Source organism: Neovison vison, chromosome 3, assembly GCF_020171115.1.
Source record: "Neovison vison isolate M4711 chromosome 3, ASM_NN_V1, whole genome shotgun sequence".
In the NCBI taxonomy this organism is placed as follows: Eukaryota; Metazoa; Chordata; class Mammalia; order Carnivora; family Mustelidae; genus Neogale; species Neogale vison.
In genome coordinates this window covers 34,317,326-34,342,389 of record NC_058093.1, presented here as the reverse complement: position 1 = coordinate 34,342,389, position 25,064 = coordinate 34,317,326, and the positions used below count along the sequence as shown (strand labels likewise).

The 25,064-nt window shown below is 37.2% G+C and overlaps 1 protein-coding gene across 12 annotated transcripts in view; it reads left to right on the top strand.

Moving 5' to 3' along the window:
* The window catches only part of DOCK10 (dedicator of cytokinesis 10), a 206,564-nt gene that overhangs the window by 59,881 nt on the left and 121,619 nt on the right, over positions 1-25,064 (top strand). For all 12 annotated transcript variants that reach the window (XM_044241715.1, XM_044241716.1, XM_044241708.1 and 9 more), the window contains exon 3: positions 11,429-11,518. In XM_044241715.1, the coding sequence (XP_044097650.1) occupies positions 11,429-11,518 (90 nt within the window). The remainder of the gene's footprint in view (positions 1-11,428; positions 11,519-25,064) is intronic.

Here is a 25,064-nt window from a genome sequence, read left to right as displayed (position 1 = left end):
CCCTGAATCCCACAATGGGTACCATCAGAAAATTGGTGTGATAGTGAAGAATTCTAGAGGGATTATTTCAGTTGAGTAAGAATATGTGGCGACTTCTCTGGGCTTGATCAAACTAGGAACATAGACACAAAAAGTGTACATATAGACTGGTACATGAATGTTCACAGAAGCATTATTCATAACTGTTTCCAAAGAGGAAACGGTGCAAATGTCCATCGACTGAAGAATGAATAAATATACTGTGGTCTATCCGCACAATGGAATATTACTCAGTCATAAAAAAGAATGAAATAACTGATTCATACTATAACATGGGTGAAACTTTGAAACCATTATGCTAAGTGCAGAAGCCAGTTACAGAAGACCACATATGGTAGGAGTCCAACTGAAATGTCCAGAAAAGGCAAATCCACAGAGACAGGAAGTTAGCAGTTACCAAGGCCTCAGAAGAAAGAAGAACGGGAAGTAACTGCTAGGAAATATGGAGTTTCTTTTGGACATGATGAAAATATGATGATAAGTAAAAAATGATGATGGCTGCACTACCCTGTGGGGGGGGGGATATATATATATATATATATCACTGAATTCTACATTTTAAACGGGTGAACTCTATGGCATGCCAGTTATTATTTTTTAAGAAAGGATTTTTCTAAACATTAATGTAAGGGTAATGTAGATGGTCAGAGATAGGGTGCAAAAAAATCACAATACATGTCTATATGCAAGTACTTCACTGTTTTAAGGGAATAAACAGGTGTACTAAAGAAACAATAAAGAACATGGGAAAGCATTTAACTTATTGTTACCTTTTATTTCTAATGCATATTTAATGTGTCTTGCTTATATATCAGCAATATGCATATAATATTATATATATATATATATATATATATAACCAGAAACATATGTATATATATGGGGGGGAGAGAAAGAGAAAGAGAGAGAGATGTTGAATTAATCACTAGCAGAGATTTTTGAATCTAAAATATTCCAGAATGGAGCTGCAGACTTCATGTATGATACAGACAATAAATTTTAGAGTTCAGAGCAGAGAAAATGTATGTTGGATAAATTAGAGAAGATTTTCAGGAGATGGCACTTCATACTAAGCCTCAGGTTAGAAAAGAACAAGAAAAAGCAAGGACTTTTCTGAGAGGAAGAGGAGCATGGACGGGGCTTGTGCAAGAATGAGTCCAGTGTGGAAGAAGGCATGTGAGCAGCCCTATGGAAAGGTGCACGTTGGGTTGGCTGTAAGCAGGTTAGCTGGTGGCAGGCCTTGCCCGTCGTGGGGCCATGTCCACAGGCCTCACACCAAGCGGCTTGTTCTCTGTGCCTCCCTGGAAAGAGAACTCAGACCACAACCTCTGAGTACTTGCCAGGGGAAGGTGTACTAAGTATATCGTTGGAACACTGTGTTCTATGAATGTTCACATTTTCCCATATGTAAAATGTATCATCCCTACCTCTTCAGAGGATACAAGACACATTTTGGAGCTTGCAAAATGAATCTCTCTCTCTCTCTCTCTCTCTCTCTCACACACACACACACACACACACACACACACACAATGAAATGGCTTGCTCGGTGGTTTACCAATCTAAGAGTAAAAAACTTGAACCAGGTCCGCAAATGTCCCTACTTATATTCTTATTACTTGAGAGATAAAGAGAGAGAGCAGAGTGGAGGGGCAGAGGGAGAGAAAGTCGTCTTTTTTTTTTTTTTTAATTTATTTGACAGAACAAGTAGGCAGAGAGGCAGGCAGAGAGAGAGAGAGGAGGAAGCAGGCTCCCTGCTGAGCAGAGAGCTCGATGCGGGACTCTACCCCAGGACCCTAGATCATGACCTGAGCCGAAGGCAGCAGCTTAACCCACTGAGCCACCCAGGCGCCTGGGAGAGAAAGTCTTAAGAAGAGTTCGCACTAACCGAATTCTCACATTGGGCTCCCCGCGGGGTTGATCTCATGACCCTGGGATCACGACCTGAGCCACAACCAAGAGTCAGACAATTAACCAACAGTGCCACCCAGGTGCCCCCTACTTAACTTATTAAATGCTGTGATAAGTTCTAGCTTGACTTGGCTAGATGATGACAACTATCCAGTTATGGGCAACGGCTCACTTTTTGTGCATTTCCCATACAATTTAACTTCAACAAAACAAGAAAGTCTTCCCCTTAAAGCACAATGAATGAGTCAACAATGATGAAAGGTTCAGCACAGGGAATATAATCGACAGTATTGTAATAGTGCGGTATGGCGACAAATGGTAGCTACGCTGAGCATAGCATAACGTATAGAGTTGTGGAGTCACTATGTTGTACCTGAAACTAATGTAAAATTGTGCATCAACTATATTCGAATTTTTAAAAAATAATAAATGAATGAATAAAGAGGAAATTATCGAAAGGGTGAGCACAACGAAGGTATTAAAATGATATTCTCACATACTTAAATAAAACAAAAACCACAACAGTACTCTTCTGAATGTAATAAAAGGTGTTTTTCAAGCAACTTGCAAAGGCTTCTGTTCAAGTACAAGGGTCTTCTCTACCAGGGTTTAAGGCCATATCAGTGCCTTGAAAAATTTAGGTGAAGATCACTTTTACACACATTTTTAGGTGGAATTGATTGTGAAATGTCTTAACTATAAGGCTTGTTGAATTCTCCAGTTTCAGACTGATTGGTTACTATAAACAACATCATTTTTGTTCTTTTTAAGCAGCTGGGATCTACAGTACTGTCAGAGGAGGCTTTTGCTCCAGGATAAGAAAAGCAGCTTTTTTTTTTTTTTTTTTTCAAAAAAGACTTTGACCAGTGGCCTTTGGCCAATTGAGAAATGGCTGTGATGTGCTTCAAACAAAGTCTTCTGTGGTCACTTGAGCCAGCAGAATGGTGGCTGTGTCAAAGCCACAGAGACTACCCGCTCAAGGGTGGAAGGAATCAGAAAGTGTCATGGTGGTAGTTAAAAATGTCTGAGTATCATGGACCTGAAATTACAAACATTAGAGCTGCATGCCTCATTGCATAAATAAAATGACAGTTTTTATTTCCAAACGCCTAATCTCTGGACACTAAGCCCCTTATAAAATTCTACGACCAAGAGGAGCTCGGCCGAGTTCCAGTGCTGTTTCGGATCCGTTTCATGCAATTGAGCGCCTCTAATTGTCCACCAGAAGATCTGTAAAAAAGAACAGGAAGTCTTCTGTGGCCAAGACAATTTGTAGCGGTCTGAAAGCATCTAATTCTCAGAAAAGAAGTTCTTTGCAACCATATTAATACCCTCAACAAATATGACTGCATACTTCTCTTCTTATTTGATCAATTTATCTTTGCTTCAGTGGAGACACATTCAAGAGTCGTGAGTGGAAAGGCCACAGTTCTTAAAGCTGAAACCTTATGGAGGCCTTCTTTTTCAGCCAAATTCTCCAAAAGCACGGCAAAATATAACTGAGATAACTAGCATGTCATAGGCGTTGATTATACCTGTATGCCTTTTCTTATACCTATGTATTCTGTGCAAATGGGAAATAATGCAACTTGTAAAATAATGGTTTAGATTTATCACACGATTACATGAGGGTGATTCAGACTCAGTTGTCTTATTAAGAAAACATCATTTCATAACTAGAGGTCATCAGGAATCACTCCTAACCATTATACCTTGGGTTCCTTTTTTAAAAGCCCCAACCTGAATGAATTTCTAATCTCATACATTGCATGAGGGGCTCTATCTTTACTGTATGACATGCATGAATCAAGTAGCTATGTGATCATTATTACTAGAAACCTGAATCCAGACATCAGAAACTTACCACTAAGGAAACAAAAATTTTCTTAAACCAGCTCAGTCTTCACAAGGTGGTATTATACCATAGTGATCTTAATGGGGCACCAGATACAGCTACAAAAGAAGTCTGCATTTGAGTCATGTTACTCTACTCTCTATCAGACATACAGTATTTGAGAGCAACTATTGTTTTTTATTTATTTTTTAATTAACACATAAAGTATTATTTGCCCCAGGGGTACAGGTCTTTGAATCATCAGGCTTGCACATTTCACAGCACTCACCATAGTACATACCCTCCCCAATGTCCAAAACCCAGCCACCTTATCCCTACTCCCCTGCCCCCAAGCAGCTCTCAGTTTGTTTCCTGAGATTGAGTCTCTTATGGTTTGTCTACCTGCCAATCCCATGTTGTTTCATTCTTTCCCTCCCTACCCTCCATGACCCCCAGCCTTCCCTCTCAAATTCCTCATATCAGAGAGATCATATGATAAATGCCTTTCTCTGGTTGACGTATTTCGCTTAGCATGATACCCTCTAGTTCCATCCACATCATTGCAAATGGCAAGATTTCGTTTCTTTTGATGGCTGCATAGTATTCCATGGTATGTATGTGGGTGTAGGTGTGTGTGTATATATATGTATATATACACATCACATCTTCTTTATCCATTCATCTATTGATGAATGTCTAGTTCTTTCCATAGTTTGGCTATTGTGGACATAGCTGCTATAAACATTCAGGTGCACATGCTCCTTTGGATCACTACATTTGTATCTTTTGGGTAAATACCCAGTAGTTTCATTGCTGGGTCAGAAGGTAGCTCTATTTTCAACTTTTTGAGGAACCTCCATACTATTTTCCAAAGTGGCTGCATCAGCTTACATTCCCACCAACAGTGTAGACGGATTCCCCTTTCTCCACATTCTCACCAACATCTGTCACTTCTTGACTTGTTAATTTTAGCCATTCTGACTGGTGTGAGGTGGTATCTCACTGTAGTTTTGATTTGTATTCCCCTGAAGCCGGATCATGTTGAGCACTTTTTCATGTGTCTGTTGGCCATTTGGATGTCTTCTTTGCTGAAATGTCTGTTCATGTCTTCTGCTCATTTCTTCATTGGATTATTTGTTCTTTGGGTGTTGAGTTGAAAAGTTCTTTATAGATTTTGGATACTAGCCCTTTATCTGATATGTCATTTGCAAATATCTTCTCCCATTCTGTCAGTTGTCTTTTGGTTTTGTTGACTGTTTCCTGTGCTGTGCAAAAGCTTTTGATCTTGATGAGGTCCCAATATTTCATTTTGCCCTTACTTCACTTGCCTTTGATGTTTCTAGGAAGAAACTGCGGCTGAGGTCAAAGAGGTTGCTGCCTGTATTCTCCTCAAGGATTTTGATGGATTCTTGTCTCACATTGAGGTCTTTCATCCATTTTGCATATATTTTTGTGTGTGGTATAAGGAAATGGTTCAATTTCATTTTTCTGCATGTGGCTGTCCAATTTTCCTTGAAGAGACTATCTTTTTCTGTCAGACATTCTTTACTGCTTTGTCAAAAATTAGTAGACCATAGAGTTGAGGGTCCATTTCAGGGCTCTCTATTCTGTTCCATTGATCTATGTGTCTAGTACCATACTCTCTTGATGATTATAGCTTTGTAATAGAGCTTGAAGTCTGGAATTGTGATGCCACCAACTTTGGTTTTCTTTTTCAACATTTCTCTGGCTCTTCAGGGTCTTTTCTGGTTCCATATAAATTTTAGAATTATTTGTTCCATTGTTTGGAAAAAATGGATGGTATTTTGATAGCGATTGTGTTAAGTGTGTAGATTGCTTTAGGTAGCACAGACGTTTTCACAGTATTTCTTCTTCCAACCCATGAGCATAGAAAGTTTTTCCATTTCTTTCCATCTTCCTCAATTTCTTTCATGAGTATTTTATAGCTTTCTGAGTACAGATTCTTTGCCTCTTTGGTTAGAGGCAAAGTGCAATTGTAAATGGGATTGACTCTTAATTTCTCTTTCTTCTGTCTTGCTTTTGGTGTTTGGGAATGCAACTGATTTTTGCACATTGATTTTATATCCTGACACTTTACTGAATTCCTGTATGAGTTCTAGCCATTTTGGAGTGGAGTCTTTTGGGTTTTCCACATAAAGTATCATATCATCTGCAAAGAGTGAGAGTTTGGCTTCTTCTTTGCCAATTCAGATGCTCTTTGTTTCTTTTTGTTGTTTGATTGCCGAGACTAGGACTTCTAGTACTCTGTTGAATCACAGTGATGACCATGGACATCCCTGACATGTTCCTGACCTTAGGGGAAAAGCTCAGCTTTTCCCCATTGAGAATGATATTCACTGTGGATTTTTCACAGATGGCTTTGGTGATATTGAGGTATATAACCTCTATCCCTACACTGTGAAGAGTTTTGATCAAAAAAGGATGCTATACTTTGTCAAATGCTTTTTCAGCATCTGTTGAGAGTATCATATGGTTCTTGTTCTTTCTTTTATTAATGTATTTTATCACATTAATTGATTTGTGGATATTGAACCAGCCTTCCAGCCCAGGAATAAATCACACTTGGTCGTGGTGAATAATCATTTTAATGTATCGTTGGATCCTATTAACTAGTATTTTGATGAGAATTTTTGTATCCACATTCATCAAGGATATTGGTCTGTAATTTTCCTTTGTGATGGGGTCTTTGGTTTTGGAGTCAAAGTAATGCTGGCCTCATCAAATGAATTTGGAAATTTTCCTTCCATTTCTATTTTTTTGGAACAGTTTCAGGAGATTAGGTATTAATTCTTCTTTAAATGTTTGGTAGAATTCCCCTGGGAAGCTGTCTGGCCCTGGGCTCTTGTTTGCTGGGAGATTTTTGATGACTGCTTCAATCTCCTTACTGGTTATGGGTCTGTTCAGGTTTTCTTTTTCTTTTTCTTCTTTTTTAAATTTTATTTTATTTTTTCAGTGTTCTAAGATTCATTGCTCTGGTTTTCTATTTCTTCCTACTTCAGTTTTGGTAGCTTATATGTGTCTAGGAATGTATCCATTTCTTCCAGATTGACAAATTTGTTGATGTATAGTTGCTCAAAATATGTTCTTATAATTGTTTGTATTTCTTTGGTGTTGGTTGTGATCTTTCCTCTTTCATTCATGATTTTATTAATTTGGGTCCTTTCTCTTTCTTTTTGATAAGTCTGGCCAGGGGTTTATTAATCTTATCAGTTCTTTCAAAGAACTAGCTCCTAGTTTCGTTGATTTGTTTTCCTGCTCTTTTAGTTTCTATTTCATTGATTTCCGCTCTGATCTTTATTATTTCTCTTCTCCTGCTGGGTGTAGGCTTTCTTTGCTATTCTTTCTCCAGCTCCTTTAAGTGTAGGGTTAGGCTGTGTACTTGAGACCTTTCTTGTTTCTTGAGAAAGTCATATATTGCTATATAATTTCCTTTCAGGACCACTTTGCTGTGTCCCAAATATTTTGAACAGTTTTGTTTTCATTTTCATTTGTTTCCATGAATTTTTTAAATTCTTCTTTAATTTCCTGGTTGACCCATTCAGTCTTTAGTAGGATGTTCGTTAGCCTCCACTTACTTCAGTTCTTTCCAATTTTCCTCTTATGATTGAGTTCCAGTTTCAAAGAATTGTGGCCTGAATATATGTAGGGAAGGTATGCACTCGATTTAGGGTGTATTTTGATCTAGTAGAAGAAATTGTATCCCAAAATTTTAAGGGGAAAAAAAAGTGTTATAAGAAATAAGTTTAAATACAATGAAGGGATAAAATATGACTATAACAGTGAAATTTTTAAAAGATTTTTTAAAAGGTACTGATAAGATAAAAATAGTTAAAAACGTTAAAATAGGAAAGAGGAAAAATTTTTTTAAAATAGAATTTAAAAAATTTAACTTTAAAAGACTAAAGGGTCATGGGGAAAAAAACCATGAATTCTATATGTTGCTTTCCCCTAGCTTTGGAGTTCTGCACTTCTCATAGATTGATGAACTTGGTCTTGGCTGGATGTTCTTGCTGATCTTCTGAGGGAGGGGCCTGTTGCAGTGATTCTCAAATGTCTTTGCCCCAGGCCGAATTGCACCACCCTTGACAGGGGTCAGGCTAAGTAATCTGCTTGAGTTCACTCTCAGTAGCTTTTGTTTCCTGAACGCTTTCTGTACAGCTTTGGAGGACAGGAATGAAAATGGTGGCCTTCCAATCTCTGGTCCCATAGGAGCCAAGAGCTTGGGGCCCCACTCCTCAGTGCACCCTCAGAGAAAAGCAGTCAATCCCTCCCATCTCCTTGGTCTCTGCAGCACTCTGTACTCACCTGGCCTGTGACCAAGTGTTTCTATCTCTGACACACAGCCCCGTTTGGAGTCTCCAAACCCAGCAGGTTCCTGCAACACGCTCCCACACCACTCCTTCTGGAGGAGGAAGGAGGGGGTCTCCCTGGATCTGTTGCTTGTAGGGTCCCTGCTCAAAGAGCAGTGGTCTGACTGTGACTTGGATCATGGTTTAAGGTAATCCCGAGCTGAGAACCCACTGCTCAGCTCAGTTTCTGCAGCCAGCTTCCTCACTCTGGTACATGGGAGCTCTGCCACACTCAGACACCCCTGGTTCTTTCTGTGGCCTGAGTGTCCTGAGATCACACTGTCCCCGAGAGGGCTCCACCTCCTGCTTAGCCTCTGGAGTGACTTCCCTCAGTGGAGCAGACTTCTAAAAGTTCTAGTTTTGTACTCAGCTGCTCTCTCACTTGTCAGGCGCCAGCCCCTCCCCACCACAGTCTATCTTCCTGGTGCTTTGGATTCACTTCTCCACACATCCTACCTTCCAGAAAGTGGTCGATTTTCTGTTCGTAGAATTGCTGCTCTTCTTCTCGTCAATCTTCTGTTGAGTTTGTAGGTGTTCAGAATGGTTTGGTAACTATCTAGCTGAACTCCTGATGATATCTCAGTCTCAGACTCCTCCACCATCTTGCTCCCCTCACCTCCAGCAACTACTGTTTTTTAAAGCAAGGAACTAAAAGGAAACTGTACAGGATAATGAGAAAGAAGAATGGTATTTTTGTATAAAATTGTATTGTAAAGTAATGACTGAAATATATAAAATTGTTTTAACTAGAGAGAAAAAAATCCTTAATCTTGCCAGTAGATTATAGTATGTAATGTTCCCCAGAAACACCAATTTGGTGACACTGTGTATCTGAGAATTATCTATCCAAACAGGAAATGAGTTCTTCCCAGATAATTAAAAATCTAGAAAGAATCTCCAAAACTCAATTTTAGCATGGATTTTAATCTTTTACTTCAAACTTTCAATATAATTTATGTACTCTTCATCTTCTAAGGAGTATACAACATGAAAGAAGCAACTTGAAAGAGGCAATTCAAAAGGAATAAAAAATGTAAAATCTAAATAATAAGTCCTAAATTGGCCCTATCTTATTTCACATGGGTGTATCTACACTTGGCTTATATTGATAACTATGACCCTGTACCACTTCCGGACTCTGTTCACACAACTGCAGTGAAATCCACTGATCAAGGAAACTCAGTCTACAACTGCATTTTAGGATGGACATTGATCATTATCATATGATGTATCTAGAATTTCATTTTCTCATTTTTCTCATTATTTTTTATTCTCTGATTTTGATAGAGTCACATGACATTGTTCCTCTTTCACAGTGTCTAAACCCCATGCTCCAAAGTAAACACATGCAGACATGCATACACACATATACACACACACTCACACACATACACATTCAGCATACCCATTCATACATGCACAGACACACACGTGCTCACACACATCATACCCACACTCACACTACACATACTTATACACACACTCAAATATAGCATACCATCATGCATCATCAATACCCATGCACACATACTCACAGACACACTCCTGTATTATGCCTAATCATGCATGCTCATGCAGACACATATCAGACAGACACACACACACACACACATACACACACACTCATGCACAGAACCCACATATCCATATTCACACACTCAATATACTTAAGAAATAAATATTTAAATACCCAACTGGACACTGAGATTATAGTAGTAAACAAAAGAAACCAAAGTTCTTGCCTTCAGGGAGCTTATATCAAGGGTGAAGCAAAAGGGTCATTTGAAGAAAACATGAGTCTTGGACTGGAAGAAAAGGTCTGATGATGCCTTTGGGAACCAAATTCCCTGAGCCCCTTCCCTATCCAACTTCTCCAAAACTCAAGAGGGGTTTTGAGATTCTCATCTGTTTCATTAATTGGTCTAGAAAAAAAACACACTTCATCTAGAACAATTGAAATGAACTTTAGTTCCTGCTTTAGAAATGCTGATGAATCATTTGAGGATTTGGGGATATGCAAACGGAAAAACCCCAAAGGTTGGTGCCATGTATGGTAACAGACTCATCACCCCAGGGCCTCAGGAACCACCAAGGGGTACAGACTAAAGAAAGCTACAGGCGGGTGAGGGAAAACTACCATTTTTAGGGTCTCCCACACTCCCCACAACTTGATGGAGCTGAACACTCTATATAATATAAAGAAGAAACAACCTATGAAATTCTGTTTTGGATGTTTTATTTATTTATTTATTTATTTATTTATTTTAAAGATTTTATTTATTTATTTGACAGAGAGAGCACAAGCAGGCAGAGAGGCAGGCAGAGAGAGAGGAGGAAGCAGGCTCCCTGCTGAGCAGAGAGCCTGATGCGGGACTCGATCCCAGGACCCTGAGATCATGACCTGAGCCGAAGGCAGCGGCTTAATCACTGAGCCACCCAGGCGCCCCTTGGATGTTTTATTTTAAGAGATCTTTTATACTTTTAACATACGTCTATTCATTTAATGCAGAGTTGTTTGCTGAGCACTGAAGGTAAAAACATTTCACTTATTTTAACAAAAATAATGAGGCCAAAAGCGTGAGTTATTTTTTTCTTGGTGGTTCAGTTGGTTAAAGCCTCTGCCTTCGGCTCAGGTCATGATCTCAGGCTCCTGGGATCGAGCCCCGCATTGGGCTCTCTGCTCAGCGGGGAGCCTGCTTCCTCCTGCCTCTCTGCCTACTTGTGATCTCTGTCTGTCAAATAAAAAAAATTTTTAAAAATCTTTAAAAAAAAAAAAAGATCCAGGTTTACTGAATGCCCTTGCTTTCCTCCCACCCTTAAAATTGTGACCACACACACACACACACACACACTCACAGCTTCTAAAAATGGATTAACTTTACCTTCAAGAAATTATTTACACTACGATTAAAATCACGATGCTTTTATAAGTTTTCTCTTTCACTTCAAATTTATTTTAGGAGTATAACAACAACAAAAGACATAATAGAAATAAGCTGGTCAGAATACACGGATGCCCCAACTATTGTTTCCTACAGTGAAATGAAATAGCCTCAAACTATGAGCTCCACTGATAGAGAGTAATTTAATAGTGCTGGCATTGGCAAGCTATTGGAGGGCTGGCTCTTCTCTCCTAGAGATTGAAAGTTTCTCTGTCTTCTTTTACTGTTAGGTAATAAAATTGAAGACAGTTTTCTATTATATTTTTGGTATGATGGTCTGCTCAGTGCTTCTAAGTTGGAGAAACTTAATTTCTCTTTATCGTTCTTCCCAGACGGCAACGGTGTCTTGGGATATCCGGACATTGTACTCCACAGTACCTGAAGACGCAGAGCACAAAGCAGAAAATTTACTGGTGAAAGAGGTAAATGTGAGCTTCCAATCATTTCTTTATAAAGCTCTGTTTAAAGTTGTACTGAGCACTGGTAGTGCTCAGTTCAACTTCCTATCATCATTGCCTCCCTTTACTTTTCAACAGAGAATTCCAGATGCTATGATTAATTGATGTCTTTCAGCTGGTGTCACCTGTAGATTCTTTGCATTTTCCTGTTAATCATTTTTCAGTATCTGGTGACTCTTCAAGCTTTGGACTTTTTTTTTCTTTTGTTTTTATATTGCTTAAACTCCTCCCATTGAGGAATAGTTCTGTATTCTTAATGGAAAAATTTAATTTTATGTTGCTTACCTAGACTGAGTTGTTGGCAAGGACATAAGATGTGAGAATTTTGGATAACAGAGTTTCTATTTTGAGAGAGAAATATTGGCTCAGTCTGTTAAGTGTCTGACTTCAGCATAAGTCATGATATCAGGGTCCTGGGATCGAGTCCCACTTTGGGCTCCCTGCTCAGGGGGAAGCCTTTCTTCCTCTCTCCTTGCCCTGCTTATGCTCGCACTATCTCTCTTTCAAATAAATAAATAAAATATTTTTAAAAAGAGAGAGAGAGATACATTTTTTTTCAGTACTAATTATGGAAATAGTTAAAGGTGAAGCCCTGTGGTTATGATAAAAATCTGTTGGTATAGCATTTGCTTGCATTCAGATGGTATAAGAGAGACCTACAAAACTGCTTCTTCTTCTAACCAGACCTAGAGTGCTTTACGGCAGCTGCTTAGAAGATGTTCCCGGAGTAAATAAATGACGCTAATCCTTCCTTTACAGAAAATGCAATGGGAAAATTTAGCATAGGTCAAACTGAATTCTGACAGAAAATGGTGTATCCCAGTTAGTATTTAATTAAAGCTATATCCCCTAGCAAAACCCTTTCTCAGCTCTTAAACATAAGTGCATGAATATAAGCTAGCTTTATTAACATACATATTAATATCAATCTGTATTAATCATACATACTTTATATTATACACTTCAGTCCAAATCTCCTGCCATAAATTTATGGGTCTTTTTTTCCAGTTCCATATTTATTTCCCAGAGTTCACACTAAATTACACTACCTTCTAAGGAGTTAAAAAAAGGAAAAAGAACAGGTTCAGATAACATCAGGCTATCTGGGTATACTATTTTCGTATTTACTGATAAAAATAATAAATGTGACGCCAGTACCAAAGTACTTTGTTTACATTCATCTTAGAGGAAGTTTTAATATCTGGTAGGGCATCACAGTTTGAAAAAGAGTTGACAAATCATTTTTTCACACAAAAAAATCAGAATCGCTAAGACAAGGTCTACAAAAGTTCTTCAGCAAATATGTAAATAGGTGCTAACTTGGGATATGAAACATTTATGATATTGAATTCCTAACTGGGAATATTTAATCAGTTCTTCCTGAATGTTCTTCCCTAAAACATTGCACTTTTATGTAAAGATCTTTAACTTGCTGTTAAATTTATTTCCAGGTACTTTATAGTTTTATTGCAAATGTGAGAATTTTTTTAAAGATTTTATTTTATAGAGCAAGAGAGAGAGAAAGAGATCACAAGCAGGGAGAAAGAGTAAAGGGAGAAGTAGACTACCCGATGAGCCGGGAGCCCAATGCAGGACTGGATCCCAGGATCCTCGGATCATGACCTGAACCAAAGACAGATATTTAACTGACTGAGCCACCAAGGAACCCACAAATGAGAGAATTTCTTTAAAACAAATTCCTTTTTTTACTGTTCATTGCTGATATTTTTGAAAATATATTGACCTTTGAATATGTATCACCAGCTCACTAAATGTCCTTATCCTAATAGTTCTTTTGTAATTTTAGTGGGTTTTTTTTCATTTTTACTTTTTTTTTTGCAGATAGAAAGACACCATTTATGGTTCTTCTTTGATTTTTAAGTGTGTATGGTATCATCTGCAAACAATTAAAATTTTCTTTGTTCTTGCCTTCTTTTATTATCTGATATCTCTGAAACAATGTTGAATAATAATGCTCATATTGGACATCCTGTCTTAATTTTGATCTTAGAGGGAGGCCTTTAGCATCTTTGATGTTTTAAGAAACTTGGTGTTATGACAGTTCCTGGCATAAAAAAAATGTCTAAGAAGGATCTTTCCTGGTCTCTTTAAGTGCTTCTAAAGATTGTCTACCCTATAGTATGAAATTCATATGCAGTCTTCTGATATAATAGCTTTACACTTGAATTTAGCTCTGTAATAAAATTAATAGGTTTCTGTCCTCTGGATTCATATTTGTATTTCTGGTATAAACTTCCTTGTTCAAATTGTATTATTACCTTAATACTTTACTGAATTCAAATTGCTAATATTTTATTTCACACTTTTGCATTTATATTCATGAGTGAAATTAGCTCTAATTTTCTTTCCTCACCTTGGTATTAAACCAATGCTAGCTCTAAAAATCTGCGACACTCTCCAAATTTTTCTATCTTCTGGAATAAACAAATAAATCAGTGAAATGAAAGACAGTATCTAGAAACATATCCAAATACATATCCAAATAAATATTTAATTATTAAAATAAATATGTAAATTATGTGATAAATTACATAATAAATGACTAACATGGCATTTCAAATTCTCAAATATCTCTCAGGGATAGATAATTTCATGAACACCACTTGGTTATTCATTCTGGATGAAAATAAAGTTAAGGGTCTATCTCACACTAATACAAAAATTAACATCAGGTCAATAAAAACAGTTTAAATTTTAAAAACAAAAATATTAAAACTATAGGAGAACATTTTTAATCAGAAATTTAGGGGAAATGTACAGATTTAAGCAAATAAAATTCTTTCATTTTAATTTTTATACGATTAAAGGTGCTATAAATAAAGCTAAAAGAAAATATTTATTTTTTTGAAGATTTTATTTCTCTATTTTTTTTTTTTTTTTAAAGATTTTATTTATTTATTTGAGAGAGAGACAGTGAGAGAGAGCACGAGCGAGGAGAAGGTCAGAGAGCGAAGCAGACTCCCCATGGAGCTGGGAGCCTGATGTGGGACTCGATCCCGGGACTCCAGGATCACGCCCTGAGCCGAAGGCAGTCGTCCAACCAACTGCGCCACCCAGGCGTCCCTTATTTCTCTATTTGACAGACAAAGATCACAAGTAGGCAGAAAGGCAGGCAGAAAAAAATAGAGTACATCTTAAAATGCTGCTAGAATTGGAGGTAACCCAAGTGTCTCTCTTAAAATCGGCTCCAAAAGTTAAAATCCAATTTTATTCTTTAAATCACTCATTAGTTGCCTTAAAGATTACATCAGATTTTATTATTATTACTATTTTACTTTGACAGTGAAAATATGCAGAATGATCAAAATCCCCTATTACTTTGGTTTACGATTCCACTGCTGGCCTTGTCTGTTCATCAGAGAAGCCAATTAAGTTCATCTGATATAGTCCATTCATAACCACTTGTAATAGAACTACTGTGGATTTATAAACATTTCCACAATTTTAGGAAATTTTCATTTCATGGTCTCTTTACCTCTTTCTGTATACACTGGGTATTTGTCTGTTTCTAGGTTTTCAGCAGTCTGCTTTAGGCTGTGAAAAATCACTCACATGAACCAGGGGTTCTTAGCGGTCTGCTGTGGGTCTCTGGTACCTGAGGCTCAGAGACCTTGGATTTCATGGCCAACCTGCTGCAGCCCTTGGCTCTTCACAGTTGCTTGATTTATTATCTGGCATGCCTTCAAGGTGGGGCCAATTAGCTCAAATCCTAAATCTCAAGATGGATTCAGAAAGCCTATCCCCAATCTCTGCATCTAATCATGGTGTCAAGTTTAGCTACTTTCCCAAGGAAAGGACAACCAACCTGAATAGAAGACCAGTACAACACTGGAGACCTCTGAAGATATTCTAGGTGTTCTTAGAGGTCTTTAGTTCTGTTGTTACTTTCATGAATTTCTGTACCACAACTTCCAAAGGCGGGCATGACCCCTGTCTTTCTGTAGTTTTCTGAGAATGTCAACTTTGGGGGAGAAGAGATTGGCCACAAAATTTGCCTTTGTTTTGCTATATCTCCTGGGGCAAAGTTTCTCCCCTTTACCTTTGTTCCTACCTTTCAGTTGTTTGCAGCCTGCGGTTATTTCTGCTTTTCTCACTTCTACCCTTGGCCTCTCCTTTCTCCTAAGAACTGCTCCAAGGAGAAGTCAAGTACAGTGTCTTTTACCTTTGTTCCCAGATATCTGCCCAACTTTTATGTTGCAAGTTTCAGGACAGAACACGTGTCTGGGCAACATGAATGAACCTTAAGCTTTTCTCAACTGCATGGATCTAAAGTAGAAAGAGGAAAAGAAAAGAAAGAAGAGGAAGCCTGGGAAGAAATTATTCTCTTCCCTGCTAATTTTTCTCCATCACTACCTGTGAGAACTGCCACAGTTTGCTTGGTTTTAAGGATGGAAATAAAGGAAAGCCTGTACTTACCGGATAGGAAGAAGACAAACTCCAGCTACAAGTATCATGTGATAATAATAGACCATGAATAGTCAAGCCTGGAGACAGCAAATAAAAAGAAATGGCCACCAGAGAGCTGGGTTAAGACTGAGGAATTATGCTGGCAAGAAGTCTCGACCCCCGTAGATAATAGCAGCTAACCTTTATCGACGACTTCCTCTGTGCCAGATACACTTCTAAGCTCTGTACTTGCAGTGATTATAAACATATGTTGCTGTAGCAGCAGCAATTTGTAATGATGACGAGATTTTTATAGAAAGATTAAGCAAGTATTCAGCATCACAAAGCTGGGACAGATCCAGCATCGCTACCCTTGCCATGCCTCCACAGTGGCCTCTGGCCTCTTAACCAGGATGCTAAGTGCCCAGAAGATGCTTTACTACAGCTACCCTCTGGAAGGACTACGCCCCTCAGTCCCCTTCCTGACAGGCCCACTCATTTTGGCCAGATAACTCTGATGCCTACAGTTAATGGCTCACACTTCGAGAAACGCTGGTTGGATTTTTGAAACTGGATTAAGCCAGCACTGAAATGAATTCATTGATGTTTTGTAGAAACACGTGTTTCCCTTACAGCCTCTGCTTCATTGCACTCAGCAACCTTTGTGGTCCTCTCTGCGCTAAGTGCCCTGTGGCTCCCCACGGGGTGGCGAGGACAAATACTGTGGTTGCTAGGCAGCAAACAGGCATGAATCTAATTTAAACACATCCAGTTCAATACTGATTTTGAATTATCTCTCACTTTGCTCTACCTTGACAATTCTCAGTGTCTTTTGAAAGGCAGCAAGCATTCTTTTCTTTTTTTAATCTGAAATGACTTCATATTTTTAATAGGAGTTTAAATAAAATGAACAGTCTGTCCCTTTTCTGTTTTATGTTATTAATTCTCTTCCTTGTCAATTCAATAGAAGTCTAAATATTCCCCAACAAGGTTTATTTCACTAAAGCACTTCACAAAGTTATGATAAATAATCATCAAGCCATCGGTAAACATGGTACATATATGTATACTTTGATATCACATTCTGTGTGATAAGTCTTACTACCTTGTGTTCTAGGTTGATTGATTAATTTGTCCCACTTCACACAGAGCCATAATTAAGGCCCTGGTCTCTCTGACCCCCAAGCTCCATGTCCTTACCAATTTGGTTACCTCTGACCCCTTTGAGAAATTCCTTTAAACCACTCATTTAACAGCCCGACCTGATGAGGATATTTTCACTGTTCACAAATGTCCTTCATTTTGATAAACATTTAACTTTCCTGCCTCAGTTTCTTTATCTTTAAATAAGCATATTAATAATTCCAATATTGTGTTTCTAAAAATAAATATAGCAATGATATGAAAACACTTGGAGAATAACAACTGGGGAGCAGCGTCTTTATCAGATTCTCATAAGTGGCTTAAAATCAACAGCTATAACCATAAAAAAAAAAAAAAAAAAAACCATTTCCGTCTTAAAGCAAGCACCACCCCTCCCACTGGGGATTGGGAGAGCAATTAAAGGGCTCTATAAACAGGATGCAGACTTCTTAAGCAAAACTTCTATGGCAAAGTTTTCATTTGAATATACACATAAGAATAATATAAAGCCAGTAGCTTAGAAGACTAATTAAAACTAAGCTCTCAGTTGGATCTCTCTTAACAAAGAGAATGAAAGCTGAGAATTGAGAATTGAGATCCTGTGGCCCAATAGGGAGTAATGGTCTAGGGACCACTTCAGTTGAATGACTGAGAGAAATACTGACAAAGTACTCAGCTATAGCAAGTTACTCTGCCAACAAGGCCTTCTCTAACCTCTGGAAACCCATCTGCTGCAGGAGTAGAATAATGATGAAGTAAGCAGTAAATCACAAATTCAAGAATCCAAGCCCCATTTTGGTGAAGACATATAACACTTGGGGATGTTAAGAGTCATGGAAACATTAAAAGAATAGAAGCAAATATCTATGTCTACATTTATTTGTTTGTTTGTTTGTTTGTTTTTGAAGTGTGGAGCCCAGTGCAGGGCTTGAACTTGCAACCCCAAGATCAGGAGCTGAGCTGAGATCAAGAGTTGGGTGCTTAACAGACTGAGCCACCCAGGCGCCCCCTATATTTACTTTTATATATGAACACACACATGCATGTGCACACACATGCACACACATACACACACACAGATTAGGTACTATCCTCATCCAAAAAGTATTAGGTTGTTGGGACAAGGAAAGGTTCAGATTTTAAGCAGGTTCTAGACCAGAAATATTGGCTTCTCTAGGAAGAAAAAAATGATGAAATAAGACCCAAGACTGAACAGGAAATACAAATCAGATTCAAAGCAGATAATAAATGTAAAAATCTCTAAGCTTTGGTAGAAAATCCACACTAAAAACCAACAAAACAAATGGTTGAGATCAGAGAAGAAACCAGTCTCACAGATGCATGGAATGTTCTGCTGAAAGCCAGGTCTGGGGTGCCTGGGTGGCTCAGTTGTTTAAGTGTCTGCCTTTGGCTCAGGTCATGATCCTGGAGTCACGCAATCAAGTCCCGTATCAGGCTCCCTGCTTAGTGGGAAGTCTACTTCTTCTTCTGATCCTATTCCCTCTAGTTCTCTCTCTCTCTCTCTCTCAAATAAATAAAATCAATCTTAAAAAAGAAAAGAAAAGAAATCCAGGTCTGCGGGATGGCCACAGGACACACACACTCACACACACACACATAAACACACTCTGTTTTTAGCTTGCCAATATCCACAGAGATTATCTCAGAAGAGAATATAACGTATAGTATTTCCAATATTTATTTGACCATGAAGAAATTCTGTCCATCTTCCCAAAGTCTCTTAAAAACCATCTTTGAGAAATACTGATGTGAATCTGAGGGAAGGAGATTATCAGAAACTAGGGACAGAGTACAACTCAACTGAAACAGAATCTTTTAAAAGGTGAAGGGGTACCTGAGTGGCTCAGTTGGTTAAGTCTGTCTTCTGCTCAGGTCCTGACGTCAGGGTGCTGGGATTGAGTCTCACCTCCGGGTCCCTGTTGAGCAAGGAGTCTGTCTCTCCCTCTCCCCCTGCTTAGACCTGCACTGATGCTCGCTCACTCTCTCTCTCTCTCTCTCTCTCTCTGCCCCCATCTCAAATAAATAAGTAAAATCTTAAAAAAAAAAAAAAGAATCTATTGGGTGCATTTCATCAAGGCAGATGGTGGTAAAGAGAACAGGAATATTAAAGTTCCCAAAAGATCAAATAAGTTATTTCTTTCTTTTCATGGACAAACCTCTTACCATTTGTATGAAAAGTATCTGAATTTGTCCAGAGGGTAAACTTGGAATACTAGGACACAATCTCAAATATACCACACATATCATTGTTCTATGGACTAGGCTTCATACAGCAAATCACAAGTATATACAAGGTTAATTTCCAAGTTTGTAGTAAATAATAATGCTCATAAAGTTCAGAATAGCACCTTTTCCAGCCTTAAAATTTCTCCTCTCAACCCCTTACCTAATTATTGAATTATTTTTTTTTCCTTGTCTGAGAAGCAAATGTGAACTCAGTGGCTTAAACAAGCTCCTCCTTTAGAGTTCAATTGGGTGAAGCTGGTTACTCTGTCTTTACAAAGGGTTAAATTCTTCACATAGAACATTCCTCTCCCACTGATTCATGCTGTTACTATGGATCCCATACAAAGTGTCTGCCGTGAAAGGCCTTGTCCACTGCATGAAATACTGGACTGGGCTTATTATTCAACAAGATAGCACATACTAAGTTGTTGATATCAAATGAACATAACGTAGTCCTCGAATTTAAGGAGCTCACCACCGGGCAAGAAATAACAGACCCCCCATTGGATTTTTCCAATGCAATCTAATGAGGATCCCTGGAGTAGTACCATAAAATAGAGAAACAAGGTCAGGTTCACATGGTAGAAAAAATTAGCCCAAAACACACCAGAGAATGGGTTGGCTTGCTTGTGCAGGGGGATGAATAAGACAGAAGAGAAGCTGGACTCAAAGAAGACTACTTATTTTAATAGTCCAGCTGGGCTAAAGACCTACACTAACATTTGGCAGTGCGATAGTGGTGATAGTAAAGACACGGAATTGAGAGAAGTTAGGGACTGGAAAGAAAGGTAGGGAGAGGAAGATGGCAGCGACTACTCCCACATGTCGGCGTGGGGCTATTAGTTGGATAGCTCTGTGGTGATTTAAATAAGACGCTCAGAAGAAAGTAGAGATGGCTCAAGCAGGAAAGGATGACGCGAATGAGATAATGTCACTGGCAAACATGCATGTAGAGACAGAGATGCCCCGGAGGAAGATAAATAGGTAGGTCTCAATGTAGGGGAAAGGAAAGGGGGGGAGGGCAGTTGCTCTGCACTTGAAAAGTAGAAGCTTTGAGCCTGCAACAGTTTACCAGGAATGCCATGGGGACTTGTCTGGAGCTGAGGGGAAGGTCCTTGGGCTACACTCCCACTCAGGGCACTGGTAATGAGGCCCCTGCTTAGGAGGTGGAGATGGAGTGGACAGGGAGATGAAGAGAGCAAGAGGAAATTGATTTCTCAGAATTGAAAAGGAGTCCATAGCAAGCATGAGTCAATGACATAAAATGCCAGAAAGTATCATATAAGAGAGGACTCACTGGATTTGGTAATCAGAGTCATTGGCAGTTCTTTTTTTTAATGTTATTTTAATTTAATTAATTAACATATAGTATATTATTAGTTTTAGAGTTCGAGTTCAATGATTCATCAGTTGTGTTCAACACCCAGTGCTCACCACATCACATGTCCTCCCTAATGCCTGTCACCCAGTTACCCCATCTCTACCATGTCCCCTCAGCCTGTTTTCCTAGAGTCAAGAGTCCCCCATGGTTTGTCTCCCTCTCTAATTTCATCTTATTTTATTATCCCCTCCTTTCGCCTATGATCCTCTGTTTTGTTTCTTAAATTCGACATATGAGTGGAATCATATGATAATTCTTTGTCTGACTTATTTCACTTAGCATAATATCTTCTAGTTCCATCCATGTCATTGCCAATGGCAAGATTTCTTTTTCTGATGGCTGAGTAATATTCCGTTGTGTGTGTGTAGTAGCTAGATACATAGGTAGATAGATTGATAGATAGATAGCACATCTTCTTTATTCACTCATCTGTTGATGGACAGCTGGGCTCTTTCCATGATTTGGCTATTGTGGACATTGCTGCTATAAACATTGGGGTGCAGGTGCCCCTTCGGATCATTACATTTGTATCTTTGTGGTAAGCACCTAGTAGTGCAATTGCTGGGTTGTAAGGTAGCTCTCATAGGCAGTTCTTTAACAGAACATTTTCAGAGGCTGTGAGAGCAAACTGATTACAGTGGGTTAAACTCTGAAAAGATGCGTTATCTTATCAAAGAAGGTATTAGTACATTGTTATCTCTTTATCTACAAAGCAGCTTGAGAGTAAACCCAATAAAAGTGCTTGAACTCTTCAGTCAAAATACTCTATGCATACTAAAGTTAAAGATAGTTCAGTAGGCTGTTCCATTATATAATAAACTAGTGCTTGATTTGTTAAGGGAAATTTTATATTTAAATTTTATAATTTTATAATTAAATTGTAAATTTATAATTATAATTTATATTATAAATTATATTTAATATATCTGTTAAAATTAAATTTATATAAATTAATTTATTTATTTAATAATAAATTATAAATTAAATAGAAATTAATTTATTTATAAATTATAAATATAATTTATGCACCTATAAAATATAAATGTTAAAATATAAATTTATTTATTTAAAAATTAATTTTATAAGTTAATCTATAAATTAAAATTAAAAATAAATTTATAATTATAAAATTATAATTATACTATATTTATACTATAAATTATAAATTTATAATAAAAAAATAATACGATCAAATGAGTATAATATCGAAAAAGAAATTTCTTCCTCTGAGGCACCTCTTCTTCCTTTTCCACCATTGGGACGCAGATAGATAACATTCAACTAATTCAAGATTAAATTATAAATATTCAAGGCAGAAGCTGCATCCTATTGAGAAGTAAAGGAGATATTAAAGAATTTGGATCCCAGACATGGGAAAGAAAGTTATGGGGAGAGTTGGATTGGCTATGATTTAAAATGTAATTTATACTGCCCATGTTTTGTTAACTAAAAGAAACATATCTAACTAGAATGAAATGTATCCTATTTCAAAAAAATAAGGAATTCCATTTCTCACTTTTATAATTAAAAAAATTTTATGTGCTTCATGTTTAATTTTGAACTGCATGTTATGGGCATTGATAAAGAACCATACTTTTAGTCAAAGTGCCTTTGTACTTTACGCAAACTGTTTGAATCTCATATGTAGGATAAGATGCACTCAAACTTACCCCGAAATAGAATAAGTGTTTTAATAATGATTTTGGGCTTTTTTTTTTTTACATGTACAAATTAAGTAAAAATGAATGCCATTTTCTGATTCTGAATCATTAGGCAGCAAAGGGAATGATTCTAATGCATTCATTTACTTTCCACCAGAGCACAGTAAGCATGATTTCCTCACTGTTGAACCAACTCCTTTGATAAAGCATCAGAACTACCTGCACAGTTTTAATTACTGAAAACTATTGGGGAAAATGTAACTTAAACAAAAAAAAAATCTCCAGATTAGAAAAAAGCCATAATCCTTTTTTTTCTTTTTTGTTTTTTTAAGATTTTATTTATTTATTTGATAAAGAGAGAGACGACAAGAGAGGAAATAAAAGCAGAGGGAGTGGGAGAGGGAGAAGCAGGCTCCCCTTCTAAGCAGGGAGCCCGATGTGGGGCTTGATCCCAGGACTCTGGGATCATGACCTGAGCTGAAGGAAGATGCCTAACGACTGAGCCACCCAGGCACTTCCATAATCCTTTCTTAATAAAATCAGTATGAATAGAAAAAGTTTTGTTTCTGTATTGAAGAATGGGGTCCTTAGTTCACTGTAAGTCTTTGTTAGAGGTTACGGGACTTTTCATTTTGTGTGTGCCTTTTAAAAGTGAATTTACAAGTTAAGCTATATTTATTTTGCAACTTCAAGTAATGGGAAAATAAGATCAAAATCTATTACTGTCCTATATTGGACCTAATCTTATTTATGTATAATACTTTTGTTTCTGTCATGGTCAGGACAAAATGGATCACCCTTTTTCTTTTTTACACTACATGGATAAAACTAAAGATACTAAACATGCAAAAGTTGATTAAAGTAAATTCAAATGCATTTATTTTTTAGTAGCATTGGGATAAAATGTATAGAAAACCCTGATGAAAACAAAATAAGTTTTGAGTTTCACATTAAAGACCTTGAAGAAATTTATTGTCTTATTGTCTCATCACCAAAATCCCTAGAATAATAGTCTAGCTTCCAAATATACAAAACTCTCTTGGTTCTAAATTGGCTTCCTCATCTACAATAAAAATCATCCCATAACGTTTAGTGACAAGTGGATGGAAACACAGAAGTATAAGTCTGGAACCCTGGCATATAAAAATGTTTAAAATGAACCCATTTTAAGTTTGAACCTAAAAATTTCAATCACATTGAATTACAACCCAGATTTTATGCCTTACATGAAAAGAATGAATCTGATCATAATATTACAAAGGTTTTTAGTACTATCCATTATTCATGTCTTGACAAATTTCTTGTGAGATCTAGCTGGGAAATTAGAATATATGTTCCCAGTTCAGGCATAGGTATGATTTATGAAAGTTCAATTTTACAGTTTGCTCAACTGCCTTAATACAACACAGTGTAAAAAAACAAACCAAGTATTTTGATTCGCTTCCAATTTAGATAACAATTTAGGCTGCTCTATAATTCAAAGTAACATAATAGCTGAGAAATGATTCTCATTTATGGTTGGCATTTGATAGGACATTCTGTTTTACATTGTACATGTATATTTATATCCATAGTAACACTGTCTAGTATCAAGCAATATTTTTAAACTCCAGACCCAAAACCTATTATTGTTTGGATTGTACCATGATTTCTGAAACTGAGTCATATCTATATTTACATCGCTTATTTTTGTCCAAACATTTTTCCTTCTTTCCCAAGACTGTAGTATAAGTGTTAAAAAAAATCATCGTGTTCCACTTATTTTTGTACGGCAAAAATTAATTATTTCCTCTTAAAGGAATACATAGATGTGATCCAATTAAAGAAAAAAAATACTTTCAGTGCCTTTTCTCTTTTTTTCTAAAATATCAACATATTGAATGACCCCATATCCTGGTTGCAGGAATAGTCTTATGTTCTACCTGTGAGCCTGACTAATAGCTCCTTCTCTCATTTTGTGGTGTCTCAGTGTGGACAATAAATTATCCAGCCACTCTTTCAGTACATAATTTGCCTAAATTCACATAATTTCATGATGTTACATTTTCAACATTTATACAATAGGCATAATTACTTCTAAATTTAATAAAGACTGACATGAATGTGAAATTACCACCGTCATTTTACAAATACAGAATTAATCCCAGTGGTGACTCAGGGTCAAAACTAATACTTTTTGTGGTTACATACATCTTTCTGGCAAGATACTGGCCGTGTGATTAAATAAACCTCTATCTCCAGAAAGAAAAAGAATTCTGCATCTGAAAAGCCATTTATTACCTGCTTATTCCTCTGTAGCCAGAATCTAATAATCAGCCCTTTTAAGAGATGGAAAAATTATGTTGCCAAACCCAAATTGCTATCTGAGGTAAGTAACATGATTTGAATTGATTCTGATGATTCTCTAAAGAGAAGAGGAAAGGAAAAAATTGAAATATTTTCTTTATAGTATTTTAGGGTGTCCTTTACAATTGCCCAATCTTTTCTAAAGTATTTAGATTTTTAGAACTTTCACAGTGTCATGTTTAGTTGTTACTAAAAGAAAAAAGGACATAGGTAATACATTCGTTCAAACAAATATTGAACGTCCACTATAAATAAAAACGCCATGCTAGAGATGATATGTCCCCTGGTCTTTCAGATGGAGGGTAACCTCAATTACTAGAGCTCA